Source organism: Austrofundulus limnaeus, unplaced genomic scaffold (assembly GCF_001266775.1).
Source record: "Austrofundulus limnaeus strain Quisiro unplaced genomic scaffold, Austrofundulus_limnaeus-1.0 Scaffold427, whole genome shotgun sequence".
NCBI classification, from domain to species: domain Eukaryota; kingdom Metazoa; phylum Chordata; class Actinopteri; order Cyprinodontiformes; family Rivulidae; genus Austrofundulus; species Austrofundulus limnaeus.
Window position 1 is genome coordinate 150,707 of NW_013952829.1, and position 18,649 is coordinate 169,355.

General features: G+C 38.7%; 1 protein-coding gene across 1 annotated transcript; it reads left to right on the top strand.

The window, feature by feature from the left end:
• Positions 1-694: 694 nt before the first annotated feature.
• Positions 695-14,013, top strand: rhbg (Rh family B glycoprotein). The gene is made up of 10 exons (XM_014024573.1): positions 695-1,099; positions 5,724-5,910; positions 5,990-6,140; positions 6,313-6,460; positions 6,756-6,922; positions 10,888-11,025; positions 11,192-11,325; positions 11,575-11,696; positions 12,233-12,306; positions 13,265-14,013. Exons 1-10 carry the CDS (start codon positions 907-909, stop codon positions 13,343-13,345), a joined length of 1,395 nt encoding a protein of 464 aa, XP_013880027.1. The 5' UTR covers positions 695-906; the 3' UTR covers positions 13,346-14,013.
• The last annotated feature ends 4,636 nt before the right edge of the window (positions 14,014-18,649 follow it).

Sequence of the window (18,649 nt, forward strand, 5' to 3'; positions counted from 1 at the left end):
GAAAGAAAGAAAGAAAGAAAGAAAGAAAGAAAGAAAGAAAGAAAGAAAGCAAATTCTAAATTAATTTTTGTGGGATTTGTTGACCACAAAATTGTCTGCTTCACATTTCACTGCTTGTTACAAAAGATAAAGTAAAAGGCAGACATCATTGTCAGACTTGGTGGCAGTAAGCTGGACAAACAGGATGTTGAACAGAGGTGTCTTTTTATTCCACCTCAGTTTATCACTTTTCTTCTAAACCTGCAGACTCAGTCGGTTTGAGTCACCAGGTTTTGTGACATTGCACATTTCTTCTAATGAACCAGTTTACTGAAACACTAATGCTTAGTCAGTAAGCATGATGGTGAAGATGTTAAGCAGCAAGGAGAAAAGAAGGCTATTAACTTTTTTAAGTCATTTTTTTTAAATGGCACAAGTAAGCTACAGTTTCCTCATTTGATGTTGTTTTGTGGGGAACTTTCTGCTAAAGCAGTAAATTTAATGTTGTGGATTTTCTGTGGACTCCAAAAAAACATCTAAAACACTTGACCGCTTGTGTTGATGTACTTTTTTTTCACAAAAAATTTGGAATAATTACATTTTATCAACATCAACTTACCTTTAAAGCCTTTTAAAAGGGGCTGGACTAACAAGGACTCTGCCTTTTTTCAGGTCTAGTAGGAGTGACCCAGCTTTACAAAAAACACACATTTGAAGCTCCTGTGTTTGTCTGTGAGCTGCACCTTCACACACACACACATACACACACACACACACACATACACACACACCAGCCACTGGGTTCTGCACCGAGGACACCCCAGTGTCTGAGTGAGAGAGACGGTGACAGACCAAGTTTTCTGCCCTGGATTTCCAAACGGTAACTGTTTTCCAGGCCTGAGCTTCTCGTCTAAGCAGGACAGGACGATGACAGACGCGCGCACCAACATGCGGCTGAAGCTGCCGGCCACCTGCTTCATCCTGGAGATCATCCTCATCATCCTTTTCGGCGTGCTGGTGGTGTACGACGATGACACGGACTCACAGCTGTTTAACAAGCACCACAACACATCTCATGGACATTCAGACTATGAGAATGATTTCTACTACCGCTATCCAAGTAAGTGATCAAAGGGTCAGGGGTCAGGGTACTCTCACTCCTGGTTCCATTCAAAAAGCATTGCACTGAATTACAGAAGAGCAAAAATATAAAAACTAAAATGTCCAGACTGCTCTTATTTGTTGTTTAGTTTAGTTTTTTCTTCTTTTTTTTAGTTTTAATTCAAAAGCACTGCATTGTGAACAGCCTGGTCCTGTTATTTGTTGTGAAATTCTTCACAAAGATGTCTTCCTGTCCACTGCTGTCCTGTAGAGACAGATGCGTTGCTCTGCTGTTCTTCCAGAGCCTAGATAAGATGATCACAGTCTTGATCTTTCCCACTTTTATAAAAAAAAAAATACACAAAGTACGCAAATTAAAGAAGAGACAAAATTTAAAGTAGAAATAAGAATAATTCCAAAGTCTCAACCATATTCAGAATTTTAGCATTAAAACCCTGTTCTTGTGTGACATAAACTGTACACCTCGTCTTTAATGCATTTTTGCTTGGTAGTAAATTATAACGTAATGCAGTAATGTTATTTTTTTAGAACACAAGTTGGATGTTGCAGAAACTTTTACAATTTTAAAGTCGCCAAACCACTTCAGAGATCACTTATGTCCACCTTAAAGAAGCAAAATGACAAAGTGTTGGGCGCATGCTGGAGGCATCGCCCTCAGGTGAGGCTGTTTTTTTTTTCTCTTTTTTTGGCAGCACAAATAGAAACTTAGGGAGATGAAACTCTCTGAACTCATTTTGAATATTAATTGAAACTCCCTTCTGCTCGCTCTGCCCCCTTCCTGTCAGTCTGAAATGTGCACTTTTTACTTGTTCATGTGATGATGACACATCAAACGTGAATTTAAGAAGTCCTCTTAAAACAAATCACAGACTGTTCATTAAAATAATTCTAAAGATTCATGTTCAAACTGGGATATTTTCCTAACCCAGATGGTTTATTGGCTAATCTTGATTGGGAAACAATATTGCCTAATTCTACAAAATAAGGTGGGACAAATAAACATCAAGTTAAACCTTAAGTGAACTGTTGCTTTTGTTGGAAACGCCCTTTTATTGCACCACAGACTAAACGGTCTAATGTCTTATTGTGCATGGAGTCAAATGACAGTGAAAAACAATGTCTGGTCAAATATTTTAAGAAGAACCAATGGGAATCTAAATTGCATGCAAAAATACAACAAAATTTTAAAAAATAATTCATGTTTCAATCTCATTCTTGAGTCAAACCAAACTTTAAAAGCAACGCACCAAGACAACCTCCTCACAGAACCAAAGGTTCTTGTGGTTTTCTTTAAAAAGCGTCACCTAACTGACATTTTATGAACATCATAAACCATTGGGATACTAGTTTAGATTGTAAAATGTGATTTCACAGATTTTCTTCCCACCTGACACAACCAGCAGGACATTTTTCCACATCAGTTCTAAAATACTTTACCTTTAATTGCAACGTTGATCCTCGTCAAAATTCACCAACCCTTTAAAACTTGTTTCAGTCTTTTTTTTTCTCTGCTGTTTGTACATAAGAATGAAACATCCTCAGCTCCAACAACTGAAACTTTGATCACATCAGTGGCTACGTTCACACTGCAGGCAAATCCGACCCAAATCCGATTTTTTTGACCCATCTGACTCATATCCGATTTTTTTATGACAGTCTGAACGAGACAAATCCGATTTTTTCAAATCCGACCCAGGCCGTTTCAGTATGTGGTTTTAAATCAGATACATATCTGATGTTTTCAAAGTGACTGCAGTGTGAACGCTCATGTCACATTCATCTGACTTTTTCATCAGTGAGGAGGGGGTGAAGGATCGATAAGACACTAACCTCAAGTCTCGCTGTTTAAATCTGCAGCTCTGTGTGTTTACAGCTCCAAAACACAAGTCCAGTTGCTTCATCTTTTTACTTTTCATTTAGTAAGATAATAACGATGTCCAGCCTGGGTCGCGGAGAGTATCGATCCTAAAGTTAGCTACTCGGTTGATACTTTTTTCCAGCTCGTAGTTTCGTTAAAAAAAAAAAGCTTCACTGGAGCATCCCGGTCAGAGGCAGCTTCAGATATAAACACTGAACTAAAGAAGCAGGTCAGATAATTATTTAATCGGCTCTGATTAAACAACAACTTCHGATTCGAYGYGCAAAATGTAGCATCCATGCTAGCTCTGTAAACAAACAAGCCGGCTGATGAGACGTCACGTCTTTTACTGCGCATGCGTGTCACATCAGTGCTGTGGAGCGTTCACACAGGGGTCTGATACAGGTCACATTTAAAATGTAATGTGAACGTTCACACAAAAAGATCGGATTTTTTCAAAAAATCGGATCTGAGCATTAAGACCTGCAGTGTGAACGTAGCCAGTGCCTCAGCACATTGTTTATCTTTTGGGAAGCTGATGTCAGCATCTAACTAAAATCCCCGTGCTAAAGTTCAGTCTCATCCACAAAGTATCAGAACTACAAGGATTATCTTACCTTAGTTGCTTTTATTGATTGGTTTCTTTATGCATACAGTTCCCCGTTTAACCTGATCAACTAAAAGTTTAACCTTAAAGACAAAACAGGCTGATTAGCCTCTAAATGGAGCCAGTGTTCTGTTTCAACCCCACATTTCCACCCCAGCTAACTTCTACTTTGTGCAGACTCATTTGCACTGAGACACCTATAGGGCACAAAGTAAAACTCTTCGAAACTACTGAAGGTGACATGCTTTAAAAAAAAAAGGGTTAGCGAGTAAACGTCCGAGGCATTTTACTCTCCCAGACAATGTTTAATCTGACACCACTACTGTCACGGAAACTGAAACACAAGTTCACCTTCATGTCTCAGAAATCTGTATACACAACCTGCACCCAGTGTTCTCCTTGTTGCACGCTTGGAAAAAAAACCTGTACAGTAAACAGATCCAGACTTTTCACACTCTGCAATAAAGAAACGTTGGTAATAGAGTATTTGTACTGTACGTTTTGTTACTTCCAGGAAAAAAAAGTGGGTGGGGTTAGACTCCCTGAAATGTACCTCACAGTCTCTGCCTTGCACAACAGTGATGACAGAACGTCTGAGATTCTGCAGGCTGGATCCAGGAGACGCTCCTTTTAAGCTCCTGATGAACATTAACAATACAGACATTAATCCATTAAGATTATATTAATGTTTTCAAGTCAAAAATTTTCACAGGTATTATTCCATAAAAATCATTCGTTATATGTTGAATTTTAATGCCACACATAGATCTGTTTACCTCAGAAGAATTTTAAAAAATGAAGTAAAACATGTGTTTGAAATACTTTGTTAGTTAAAAAACACATCAGCCTCTTAAAATCTGGTGAGGTTTGGACTCTTCTTTCTACACAACAGAGCTCTTTATTGCACTGAAAGGCAGGTCTTCTCGGTGCCGCTGGGAACTGCCTGCATTTAGGTCAAAATGCCAACGGGGACACTGGACGTGCCAATTAACGGTTACCACGACAAAACCTCTCACAGCACAAAGAAAAATTATGTGTAGCAGTTTGGAACAAACTAATAAGCAGCGCTCACAAACTGTATGCGCCAAGAAGAAATCAGCAGCAGCTTGCATTAGAAATGAACCATTTCCTGTCCTTTCATGCTGTTTAACATTAGTTTGAAGTTAAGTTTCCAAGTATTAAAGCCTATAATGTAAAAAAAGCAACCTATCACCTATGAGTCATTCTGCACAGGTCTGGAGTCACAGCTTAAACTAGTTTTCCAGTTTACTCGATGTTTATTCAACTGCACGCTCGAGGCACTTCTGTTTTTAGTGACAGAGCGGTCTGATCCGTGGCAGCTTTCTGTTGATGGAGGCTGCGGACGCTGACGTTTACCTGCCGAGGTTTCCATCATCCATCCATCCATCCATTTTCTGTACACACTTCTTCTTTTCAGGGTCGCGTGGATAACGGTGCTCATATCCAGCAGTCACAGTACGAGGGGCGGGGTACACCCTGGACAGGTCGCAAGTCCATCACAGGGTCACTCAAAGAGACAAACGAGACAAACAACCATTCACTCTCACTCACACCTAGAGACAATTTAGAGTTATCAATTAACCTAACAGTCATGTTTTTGGTCTGTGGGAGGAAGCCGGAGTACCCGGAGAAAACCCACGCATGCACGAAGAGAACATGCAAACTCTACCCAGAAAGGTCCCGAGGTTTCCCCATCGACAAAATACACCCAACCTTAAGACTGCTAGAACTGTTTCTTTTTTTAAAAGATTCATTTAAAAAATAAAATAAGTGAGACTAAGAATATTTCGTTTTAATTTTTACTACTTAATAATTTGTTTATTTTGTTTTATTAATGGAACGCTTTGTTTTTCATCACTTCCTCAATCCATTTTTGGTGTCATTTTGTAATTCCAATACTGAGCTCATGATGACACAGTCCCTCTCACAACCTGAATAGAAGAAACACTCTGCACTTATTTTGATCAGCTCACTAATATTACATCTTGATGAAGAAGAATAAAAAATTAAAGCTCAGTTTCTAAGCAGATCAATAACAAAAAGGGCAACAAAAAGAAGTTTGTGTCTTCAGAGCATCTAACCAGCCAGAGTTCTGATGAACTTCACCATCATCACGATGTTTTCTGCACCGTGCAGGCTTCCAGGATGTGCACGTCATGATCTTCATCGGCTTCGGCTTCCTCATGACCTTCCTGCAGCGCTACGGCTTCAGCAGCGTGGGCTTCAACTTCCTGGTGGCCGCCTTCTCCCTGCAGTGGGCCACTCTCATGCAGGGCTTCTTCCACGGCCTGCATCATGGCAAGATCCACATTGGGGTGGAGAGGTGTGTGTGTGGGATGAACGCAAACATGTAAAATGCTATTATCAAACGCTATAATTATTATTCTTATTATTAATTTCAGTATGATCAATGCTGATTTCTGCACCGGCTCTGTGCTGATCTCGTTTGGAGCAGTTCTGGGCAAAACCAGCCCTGTCCAGCTGCTGGTCATGGCAGTATTTGAGGTCACGTTGTTTGCTGTCAATGAGTTCATCTTGCTGACCCTTCTGGGAGTGAGTATCCATGTGATTTGGATTCGTTGAAAGTGAAAAATAACAATAATGGCACTACTTTTGATGCTCTGCTTAAAATTCTGTATATAAATCTGCCAGACTGGGATTTAGTTTTCTAAAAATGTCCTAGAACACTAAACTACAACTGTCCTGAACACTAACTTTGTTTCAGACCAGAGATGCTGGAGGCTCCATGACCATCCACACATTTGGAGCCTACTTCGGCCTGATGGTGACTCGGATCTTGTACCGGCCCAACCTGGACAAGAGCAAGCACAAGAACTGCTCCGTCTACCACTCTGACCTGTTCGCCATGATCGGTAATCATCCCTCAAAGCTGGAGAGTTCTCAGAACTGTTTACTTAGCTCGCTGCGCCCTGCCAAGAAGTTGTTACAACGTGTTCTGAAGACATGAGCTGTCTGCTGTTCCAAAAATCAACCAGTAGTAGCTACTGAACAATCTTATACCTAATATACTTCATCCAACATAAAACACTCAAACTAGAGGCGAGCTGTGTTAAAAGGCTGCTGGGTAGATGTTTAGAAAGTTTTGAAGTGAACTTTAACTGCTGATATGCTTCTAAACCACTATATACATTTATATAAAACACACAGGTACCATCTACCTGTGGATGTTCTGGCCCAGCTTCAACTCTGCCGTCACAGAACATGGAGACGCCCAGCACCGGACGGCCATGAACACCTACTACTCCCTGGCAGCCTGCACCCTTTCAACTTATGGCATGTCTGCCCTCACAGCTCACGACGGCAAACTGGACATGGTGAGCAGGACTTGGGACTACTATTTTTCTTTTTTTTTTTTTTGTATTTTTTATTTTTATTGAACCCACCACATTACAAATGAAATTTCAGCAAATAAAATTAAAGGGGCAATTTTATGTGTTTCTCAGGCATACATTTAAATACTATACCATAATATATTATCTATGCCACATTTAGTTGTTATTAAAATGCTGTTTTAGTGTTTAAATAGAAAATAAATTTATCTTCTCATCACTTCCTCTTCTAAACGTCTTGAAATTGGCCTCTGTCTCTTTAAGAACCACCTTCCGCTTCTGTCCCATTCATTTCAGTGCATGCACCATGATGCAGTTTACTTGGCATCTAAAAATACATTTCCTCAAAGGTATTTTTAATCTGAAAATTGCTTCACTCAGTGAGCAGTAGTGTTAAGAGCAGCAGACAGTTTAAGTTTCACTTTCACTCGTTTGCTTCGCTGCCGAGAGCCTGCAGGAGTCATGGGTGGGAGGTGTGCTCCGTGATGAGGAAATTCGGCTTAAAGACACGTCCCAGAAGCGTTTCTGGTACCAAAAGGTGTTTCTGGTCCCCACCTGTCGTTTTGCTCCTCAGCATGGCTTCCTAAAAACACTGCAGGATTTCTCAAACATGCATGAATGAGTCAAAGCAAGACTTTGGGCATGTTTTTTTATGAGAGTATCACTTATAACATGATATGAAACTCAAAAAAGTTGATTTTACATGATATTGCCCCTTTTTTCAATTTAGTTTTTGTTCTTAAGATAAATCAAGACGATTAAAAAAWMAATAAATAAATAAATAAATAAATAAATAAATAAATAAATAAATAAATAAATAAATAAATAAATAAATAAATAAGCCAGAGAATTTTTGTTTTTAGGATATACTGTACATGTACGGTATATAAGAAATTTCAGTGGGGTGTGGAGGGTGTTTTAGCACCCCCTAACGGATACCAGAGGACATGCAGATCCAAACACATTGGTAAAAAGCACATTTGAAAAATGAATAAAAACAGATTAAATTAGTTCTTCATATGTTTATATTTTAAGAACAATTTGATATGAATGATTTTGTGAATCTGACTATTCTTATTTATTTGTGTGCACATTTTAGCTGCTAGTGGTCTGATTAGCTTGAGGTCATTTTAGCAATTTTATAACTATAATAGCATAATTTATTGTTCAGCATGCACTAGGACAATCTTTACTTCATTGAAAAAAAGAGCTGTTATAGTTTCCCTTCAGGGCAGGTTGCTGCAGCGTGTGTGGTGTGCACTCAGGTTTATTACACACACGTGAGTGAAGGTGCTTTCATTCTTGTGGTCACCTCATATTGCTTAAGTTCATCCACTTCCTCACTGCTTTAAACCTATCTAATATCTGCTTAACCGCCATAAATGAAAGCTTGTACCAGGTTGCACCAGCACGTCTCCCTGCAGGAGCCAGCCTCTGCAGGTGCCCGGTGAACTATCAGCAGAAATTGTGCCGTCGGAGCAATAAAATGCTGTTATTTAGCAGAAGAGGGAGGAGTGGAACAGACAAATGGGACACCACAAGATCTAAAACTGTTGATTAAAAGGGGTGAATCCGATTGATAAGACACAAATATTATGAATCATAATGAACGCCTTAGTTCCTCTTTACGTTTTCAGTGGTTTCAGTTTAGTTCAGGAGGAACTGATGACAGTTTACATTTACATTACAAGACAAATTATAAGGTTGCCTCTGTTTATATCTGTTTGTTTCCCCCCTATTGTGTCCTGACACGACTGAATTCTGTTTGTCTTTAACTCACAACGGATGAGGCGTTTGTTTGATGCTTAAATAAAATCAGGATTTCAGCACAACTCCAAGGTCACAGCTCTTTGAAAGTGACCTCTAATAAAACCAATAATAGTGGTCGTAGATCCTCTGTCTGTGGCTCATAAAGACGAGAGTTTATCTGCCAATCTGAGGATTCATGATTTAACCCTGGCTTCACCTGTCCTGTGTCAAAGTGTCCTGAGACAAGATGGCGAACTCCTGCTCGGCCCTGATCTGGGTTGTGTTGAGTGTGTGTGCATGAGTGAGCATGACTTGTTGTGTAAAACACTTCAAGTGGCCAGAAAAAATAAAAAAGTGCTATTTACTGTAAATTTCTCAATAATGAGCCACATTCATTTGTTGTTTTCTGAAGAAATAATCTGCAATAGGTGTAAAATGCAATAATGCTCTAATGTATTTGTTTAAATCTGTTTGCCAGAAACAGTGGTGGGCACAGTTCCCCTAAAGCACTAAAGCACTAAAAGGGAAACAAATTTCCTGATTAGTGCTTTAGGGCTTTTGCTATTTTTAAAATTTTTTAGTGAATTAGCATTCCCTAAATTTGTGAGCTAAATTTAGAAGCTAACTGAGGTCTTTCAAATGTTATTGATCAATTTTATCGTTCACAGCTGAGGGTGACAGCTGTCACACTTTTTGTTCATGCATTCACTTTTACACTAGGTGACATATTGACATTGATTATTCTGCACAGTAAATATTGTCTCATCTCTGAAGAATGCTCCACGGGTCAACTGGGTTATATTAGTGCTTTAGAATTAGGGGACCTAAATATTTGAGTAAGTTGCAGTGGTCACTTAGGGGTGGAATGAGCCGTTGCACCTGTATTTGACCCTCAGCTCAGAAGACCTCCTTCAAAAGAGACATTTTATTTTATTTTATCTTATTTTATTTTATCAAGATAATAAACAAAATAATAATGTTCTTTATATTTTTAATTTATATTTTATTTTTAACTAAAAGTTATTATCATTTTATAAATCAAGATTACATAACTAAATGAATGACAAGCTATTTTCTTGCATTATAATTAAGAAAAACAACAAAAAAACACACAAAAATTATAATTTTTCCAATGTTACTTTATTTGTTTTATACAAATCTTTGTTTAATCAACTGTTATTTGACTATAAGGTGATTATGTATTTTTTCTGTTTTATTTTTCAATTTAACTAAATAATAAATATGGTTTAGTTGTTAGTGCTTATAGGGTTGGTGCATCTAATGTTTAGAATAGTGCAACAGTACCCACCACTGGTCATAAATATTTTGTCCTTTCAACATTTAGTTATTTTATCTTTGCATTATTTTGCCACTGGGCAAAAACCTCTTTTTATTTACCTTTATTGGACAGGTAGTCTCATTGAGAGAGACCTGTAACACAAACACATAACATCAAATACACAAATTATTGTTATAAACATGATGTTGACATTTAAAGGACTTAATCTAAAAACAAGAACAAGTTTTAAATTAGGATTTTTCAATTTTCTTTATTTATTTACCGTTGTTTAACCAGGCAAATCCCATTAAGATCACAGATCAAGAGAGGCCAGGGCCTGAAGGTAACTTACTGTACATGTTTGTGGAGGTGGGGGAAACCGGAGTACACAGAGAAAACCCACGCAAGCACGAGGAGAACATGCAAACTCCACTGACCCCAGTTCCAAACCGGGGATCGAACCCAGGACCTGTGAGGCGTCGGTGCTAACCACTGAGCCATTGTGCTGCCAGCTGAAAGGAACTGAAAATGTCCCAGTGGGATCAAACTGGACAGTTTCAGTTCTTGCTGCAGTGAATTTCAGAAAGATGGAGCAGAATAGGAGAAAACTGCAGGTTCTACATGAACCAAGGGGAGATTGAAAGAAATAAAATCCTGGGAGCTTAAATTATAACTGTACCAGCTTTGTGACGTCTTGGAATGCAGACAGGAGGCAGCAGACACCTCACACTTATTTTAGTGTTTCAGTCGTTTAGACACTTTGTACATGTGTTCACTTTTAAAAGAAAACAAAGCAAGTGAGGCTAAGTGATGTTAATTCAACAATAATCAGAAATAATCGTATTAGCAGTGCAGTGAGCAGCAACCAGAGAAATATTCATGTAAAAAGATGCTGAGGCCTCAGACTCTGTCTCTGTTACAGGTCCACATTCAAAACGCTGCCCTGGCCGGTGGAGTCGCTGCAGGAACAGCTGGTGAAATGATGCTGACGCCTTTCGGCTCCATGATTGTTGGATTCTTGGCCGGCATCATCTCTGTGCTGGGCTACAAATACCTCTCAGTAAGAACGATTCGATTTTTTTTGTGCCCATAAATGTTATTATACTAAACTTTAAAGACATCTGTCTAAAAATCATGTTGATTTTAAATGCTGATTGAGTTGTGTTAAATATTTAAAGGCAAATATTTAACCAGCCGTGTTGCATCTTGTCCTTCCCCTCGGTTAGCCCGTCCTGGAGAGCAAACTGCGGATTCAGGACACCTGTGGTGTTCACAACCTGCACGGGATGCCCGGGGTCCTGGGGGCCATTGTTGGGGCCGTCACTGCTACTGTGGCATCCAAAGAAGTATACGGACACGGGTAAACAAGTCGCCTAATGCAACAAGTTATTTTGCAAGTTTAATCTATAGACCCAACAATTATTATTGCTCGATGTGAGATAAAAACTGCACAGACTGGAAGATGTTTGTTCGATGTAACCTGGTTTTAAACACTTGATATTTTCATGTTTTTTAAATGCATTTTAAATCAAACACAGTCCTGCTTTGAAATATTATTTTCCAGTATGTGCTAACTTTATTACTTTTTTTTTCTTTGTGTGTCTTTAAGAATGGAAAGGGTGTTTCCTGATGTGGCAAACGGAAGCAGAGATGCGTATTTCCAGGGAGGTGTACAAGCACTTTCCCTTGCTATCACCCTGGGCATGGCCATATTTGGTGGGCTTGCTGTTGGTATGTGTTACGAAGCCCTCCTTTTGATATGAACAAGCTTATATTTACTTTAATATTTAATTTAGAAAAGAAGAATATAACACCTGGACACTTCTGATAAAACCATGGTGCAAATACCCGTTTAAGTTCACTAAACCAGTAAACCTGTTTGATGCTTGGCATTAACTGACATGAACATAAATTACTGACTTTGATATAAAATGTCTTTATTTAATGTTTAGTACAACTTAACACAGATCACATTAGTTCTCAGGCTGGAATGAATAAAAAAATAAATATGCCTGAAACTTTGAGCCATGAGACATTTTTTATGCAACTTAGCAGAAATTGAGAACAGATTAGGTTCATGTGAATAATCTGTTTCCATTGTAACTTTGATCACATCAAATGGGATAACTATATGCATTCACAAATCATATGATATTTTAACAACCTGATCAAAACTAAAATATTGAATACAATGAAATAGAAATAACATTTATTGTCCCTTAGTGGGAAAGTTCAGGTAAAACTGACCACTGCTGCTTTGTGTTCAGGGTTTATTTTGAAGCTGCCCATGTTCGGTGCTCCTGCTGACAACGCCTGCTTTGAGGACAGCATCTACTGGGAGGTGAGTACAACAACGACACACAACGGGGATAGAAATAAGCTCAGCAGAATACATGCACGTTCCCACTGACATGCCTATAATAGGGTTTTCATTTGAGTTAACTGGGTTCTTATTTACCCAATAGCATGAGTATTTTTAAAAAGGTATTTGGAAATTTTGTATTTTTAAACAAAATGATTCAAACTGCCGTCTTGTAGCATTATGCTGGAGTTACTTAAAGAATCAACAAACTTTGGTTACGAAAAATAAACTTTACACTCCTAGCTGCAGAGAAAGATTTTGTAGATACAAGAAAGAAAGAAAAACTAATTGAAACATTTTTTTCCATCTAATTTTTCTAAATCAGATAATTCTGGTGGTTTTAAAGGAGAAGTTATTAATGCCACAACCATAAGATGGTGCTGTTGCACCAGCAGATAATAGTTACATCAATGCATCTATTTGTCTGACCATAATGATGTCTGACCACCAGGGGTCGCAAATTTACCATCCTGACAGGAAAAGTGGATTTCCCATCAGTATGTTGTGCATCATGGTTGATGTTTATGCATTGTGGGGTTTTGAGATCACATAATCAAGATTTGGTTTACATAAGAGCAAACTTATCTTTTTTTTTGCTATTTCCTCAATTTAAAACTGTCAGACGAAACTCATCTTTGATTGTTTAATTCTGAGTACTTAGATTTTTCTGTTTTAAAAAAAATTAAGGTGAGAAAAGCTCCTGAAATTTATTAAGAATTATTACAATAGGTTCTACTTTGTGGTGACATTCGTCTGTTTTGTTTATGTTTAATTTAACTTACCTAATTGATGCCAATATTTTAAGTAAATAAACTCAAACTGTAATCCACCTCTATAAAGGAGGGGAAATGAAAATAAAATGCAATATTTTGCAACATTTAAAGTGTTTGAAAAATGAGAGAATAAAACTGATGATCACGTTGTTTTTTTGCCTCAGGTGCCGGGGGAAGAGGAGGCCGGTCATGAGGAGCAGATGACCGCTGTGAGGACAGAGGAATCAGAGAAGCTGAGCGCCTAATCTTTCAGACAGGAAACCAGGATCCCATCAGAGAAACACTCTGAGGCTGAAAGCAGCACTTGAAAGCCAGAAGGCTCAAATATATTAAAATGTATCCACACACTGTCCTCATGCCAGCTGCCAAACTGTGTGTTTTACATGTAAAAATATATTTTTACACGGCTAAATAAGAAATATCAGCTTTTACTGGTTATTGAATATCACAGGAGGCCATTAGAGTCGTTTTATGTTACACAACTGTGAAACAGCTGCACTGACGAAACTTGGTTCTATTTACTGAAAAATGGCTTCTGTACTAATAAAGTATGATGTTGTACAAAACTTCAAACCAAAGATGAACATTTAAAGCCAGAAAACTGCATTCAGTAAAATATCTTAAACGTGTTCTTTAAGTCAACATGTTGTTTTAGGATTTCATGTTAATCAGTTTCTTGCAGGAATTAGTTTTGAATATAAACCATGGCAATAAGATAACTACAATTTATCTTTCTAAACAACAAATGTTTAGTTAGATTAGAAAAGCAGTTTTTGTTCAGTTATTCACATTTTATGACACAAACTGGCACAAATCAAGTACACGATTGTATTTACTTGATTTGTGAAGTCAGACATATTTGGAAACACAGTTTTGGTTTATTTGTGACGTAAAATAAAGTCTTCAAATCTGATATTGTCTCTTTTAATGTTTAACATCAATAATAAAGTGGACCAAACACCGAAGGACAAATTAAACCCATTGTGGCTTGTAGAGTTTTGCTGTGCTTAAAGGGGTAGTCTGGTCATTTATAGAAGTGATACGTTGTCTAATAGTATTCAAAAGTTAGTTGTGATAGCAAAAGTTTTCAAACTTTTTGGGTCTAGGGACCCCTTACAAATGTGAAAAAATTCAGGGACCCCCTCATAAACCCCATGCTGTTAATTCAAAAATAATTTACGGTTATTTTAACCCCTAAATGCCATGGTAATATAATTTTTTTTTGATTTAACATGTTTGTTTTACTAGTTCATTATCCCCCATATGCATTTTTAAAAATAAAACCAAATTAACAATTTGTTTAAATTTTTCGAGGACCGCCAAGACACCGCTCGCGGACCCCTGGGGGTCTTGGGACCCCAGTTTGAGAACCTCTGAGTTCGAGAACACAAAGTATGGAGAAAGGAGCAACACTTTTTGTTTTATTAAATGAGTAATAACTGCTGGATTCATTTGATAATACAAACAAATACATTTTAAAAGACAACAAACATTTCATAAGAATAAACTTTTTTCTATTTGTTCATGCCACTCTCAGCTACATGATGAGCTGAACGACAGAAAACTGATTTGCTCTTTTTAATTCTTGTCGAAAATGGCCCCTATGTCCACTAGAGGGCGCTATTATCAAAATAGAAACATCTAGTTCATCATCCAGGAGCCTCTTCAGAAGCAACTTCCTAATTGTAACTTTAGATATCATTTAACTGTTGTTGCAGCAACACTTTGGGTTGCCTTTTCAAAGGGTGGACTAATTAATCAGGCTGAGGAGGTACAACTTTTTTTATTTTTTAAAACAGTTTGTTTTAATTATCCTGAACCATTTATTTCAGTGTTTCGTATAAAAGTTTAAGTTTTAATGATTATGCTATTTGCATAACTTGATGAGATGCCTGCAACTGTGCAGAATTATTACCACATTTACACAGAGGGCCCCTTTGCAGGATGCATGAGTCTGAACACACACACACACACACACACACACACACACACACACACACACACACACACACTCACACACACACATATATGCACGTTCACTGGCTCGCTCACACAGTTTGGTGATGGTGCCGTGGCGTGAACAATCACTGCAGCCTTTTCCCAGGAACCAAAAGACAGGTGGACAGCTGTTTACTGAATAGGCGCTCGCACTGAAGAGCTTAATTGAGCTTCATACGGCTAATTAAAATGCAGAGAAAAATAATCGTGATTATGGTAATTATTCTATTGTCCATAATGTCTTCGTGAGATGCACTTGTTTGGCATCATACCTGCAATATTTTGAAGACAATGAAAGGAAAAAGTAAAAAAAAAATCACGTCTGGTTGTTAAAGATGCCAAGGCCATCATTATATGGCAAAAAAAAAAAAATCATGGTAATTGTTTGAGTTTTGTAGCTGAAAATAAACACTTTGATGAGCTGGTTTATTCACTATTATAACATCTAATTACAAAACTTTTTTTTCAGTATAATTTGATTTGTGGTTAACGAAGTCCTCGCTTTGATTGACACGACCGTAAAACGAAGAAACAGAAAGAGAAAGGGCACAGTTGAAATACTTTATTTTCAGGTGAAAACGATTAACTTGAGTACATTCATAATGACAATTATCCACATTAATTTTGAAATTTAGATATTTCAATCAGGGCATCGTATCATGTGACACCAAACATACCACATACTTAAAATCGAACATTGTTCAAAAAAACATCTCATCTGGAAAAAACAAGATCATTTTTCATTTTTTCTAAATCCCACGTCAGGTTTTAATCTGACACGTTTTCTTGCCCTTGACCCCATCACTGTATTTCTCTAGATGTGGGATTTGCTGCTGATCGGCCCCTCCAGCTACACGGAGTTGTCCCAGGCAGCTGTAAGCCTCCTGTGGCTCAAGCCTCCAGCTATAGCATGCGATTGTTGTCCTTAACGCCGTTCTGGAGGTGAACATAATAGATTAATAGGCTCCCTCAGGACGCCCAGGTCCCCTGTGGGAACCCTCAGCCTGCTTACAGCCCTGCAGAAATCATAATAGGCCAAAGCTGAAATCACTATGTCAAATCTGACATCCCTGTCAGGCACCAACACACTAAAATACATATGATTTATTCAAGACATGTAACCATTTCTTTACACTCATTTAAAAGAAATACTACAGCTCGAGTTACAACAAAATCACTAAAAGAAACAACAACATATAATCACAACAGTTGCTCGGTGATTGCGTAATTAGTCGGTGTGCTCGTGCTTTTTTTTTCTTTCTTGTTAAGATCCTTTACAGCATACAGATTTGTGCAGTTAATTGCTCTCAGAGTACAAACATCAGCACTTTGTAGAAGCATCTGGGACTTGGCACTCAGAGTTAATTTAACACTTGTTATTATTTTTGAACAGTCATCTTTAAAGCTCCATCAGCTCTCCAATCAACTCCTGTCAGCTCTAAGTAATCATCACGGAGTAAGGTGAAATCATTAGAGCAGCACCGTGTAAAGGAAAAAAAACAAGAAGAATATAAACGTGTTTGACTCAAACAAAACCTAAAATTTTGGTGTGATTTTTATTTATTTATTTTTTTAGTTCCAGCTTATATTCCTGAACAAAGCGGTTGTTGTCGCCCCTCTTGCCACTTTTCCAAAGGGAGCGGAGACGTGCTGCGAGGTTGTGACTGATGCCAGATCAGAAGGGGGGGGATGATGGAGCCGGGGTGTCAGTGGGAGTGCTTACTAAATGCAGGAAGTTGTTCAGCTGAAGAGGGTTTCAGCCACTTGACTGAGGGGAAATTGCCTTCAGTGCTCCAGGAGTACATGGGAGTGCTTCACTTGAATTTCCTCCCCGGAAAATGGCTCGGTGAATGCCAAATCAACAAAAGTAGAGGCTGCGGTGCGTTTGGGACCTCACAGCTCTTTTATAGCTCACCTGTGGTCAGCAAATCCAGCGTGTGAAAGCGCCGTTTGGTATGACTGGAATCCAGCATGACCTAACCCTCGTTGAAGCATTAACCATCACATGATGAACTGACAACCCGCTGAGAAAGACCAATATACTGTTATGTTACTCACCTGTGTTCCCAAAAATAATTTTTTGTGTGCTCCTGGGCCTCCTTCCTGGATTCACCAACTTCTGCAATCGTCTTCATCATTTCTCTGAAAAAGAAATAAAAAAAAAGATCAGAGAATTCTGGTCAACCACTCTGCCTGTCACCTGCCTGTCGCCACACCTATAAGACTGATGTTCACATGTCCGAATGTGGGAACACTGCCTCCCTGCATGGCCTGGAAAAAGGCAAACATAAAACAACCTTCCTGAATATCTCCCATTCGTGTAAATCAAAAACAAACTCCTGTGCCCTCTTCTCCTGAAAGCTCTGTTTACTCTTTTACAGTTTTTTCAAAGTAAAACAATCTCATTTTTATCAATGTCTGTTGTGGTGGTTTTTTACTTCACCTGAACTCTGGGCTAAAACCCTTCAAACAATGACAAACCGTAGGTTTTAAAGGGGGCAACATTATGTTTCTCAGGCTTATATTTAAATACTATACCATAATAAAGTATCTATGTCACCTTTAGCTGTTATTAAAATGCTGTTTTTATGTTTAAATATAAAATAAACTTATCTTGTCATCACTTCCTCTTCTAAACACCTTGAAATTGGCCTCTGTCTCTGAACCACCTTCCGCTTCCGTTTAGCCTATTGCATGATGCAGTTTACTTGGCATCTGAAAATACATTTCCTCAAAGATATTTTTAATCTGAAAAGAGCTTCACTGAGTGAGAACTAATGTTGCGAGCTCAGCAGACTGTTAGGTTTCACTTTCACTTTCACCTGAGAGCCTGCAGGAGTCATGAGCGGGGTGTGTGGGGTGGGGGGACGGGGTGCGCTCTGCCATGAGGAAGTTTGGCTTAAAGACACGTCCCAGGGGCGTTTCTGGTACCAAAAGGCATTTCTGGTCCCCACCTGTCGTTTTGCTCCTCAGCATCACTTCCTAAAAACACTGCAGGATTTCTCAAAAATTCATAAATGAGTCAAAGCAAGGCTTTGGGCGTGTTTTTTTAGGAGAGTATAACATTATAACACGATATAAAACTCTAAAAAGTGGATTTTACATGATATTGCCCCTTTAAAGTCTACTTTAGCTGACTAAGCAAACCCAAATTTTAGGTCCTTAAATGAAACAAAGGAGCTTTGGAAATCTAAGATCTTAAAGAATCAAATTCATCCACTGCCTGAATGACCATTGTGACAGGAAAGGATCACATTTAAGGCAGAATGGGGTGGCCTCTAATCCCAGAGTTCCTGCGAGGTCCCCTGGCGGAGCACCCCGCGCACTAACAAGGCCTCCCACTGGACTCATTACAAGAGGAAAGACCAACAAAGGCAGTTATTACACACTCCTTATGAAAGACACCAGGGGTGCGGGGGGCCAAGCTGGACACCGCCGGGACAAAAGAGCACTGACGACCCCGCCACCACCACCACCATCACCCGTTGACCCCCCCACCTTCCCCCTGACTGCCCCCACGTCCACCACACGCATGCCTCTGGGCTGCAGAG

Bases quoted from the DNA above. Each gene is read 5' to 3' on its own strand.
- rhbg (XM_014024573.1), top strand. From the start codon at position 907: ATGACAGACGCGCGCACCAACATGCGGCTGAAGCTGCCGGCCACCTGC. The intron at 6,923-10,887 runs GTGAGCAGGACT...TCTCTGTTACAG, and splicing joins ACGACGGCAAACTGGACATG to GTCCACATTCAAAACGCTGC. The intron at 11,026-11,191 runs GTAAGAACGATT...CCCCTCGGTTAG, and splicing joins TGGGCTACAAATACCTCTCA to CCCGTCCTGGAGAGCAAACT.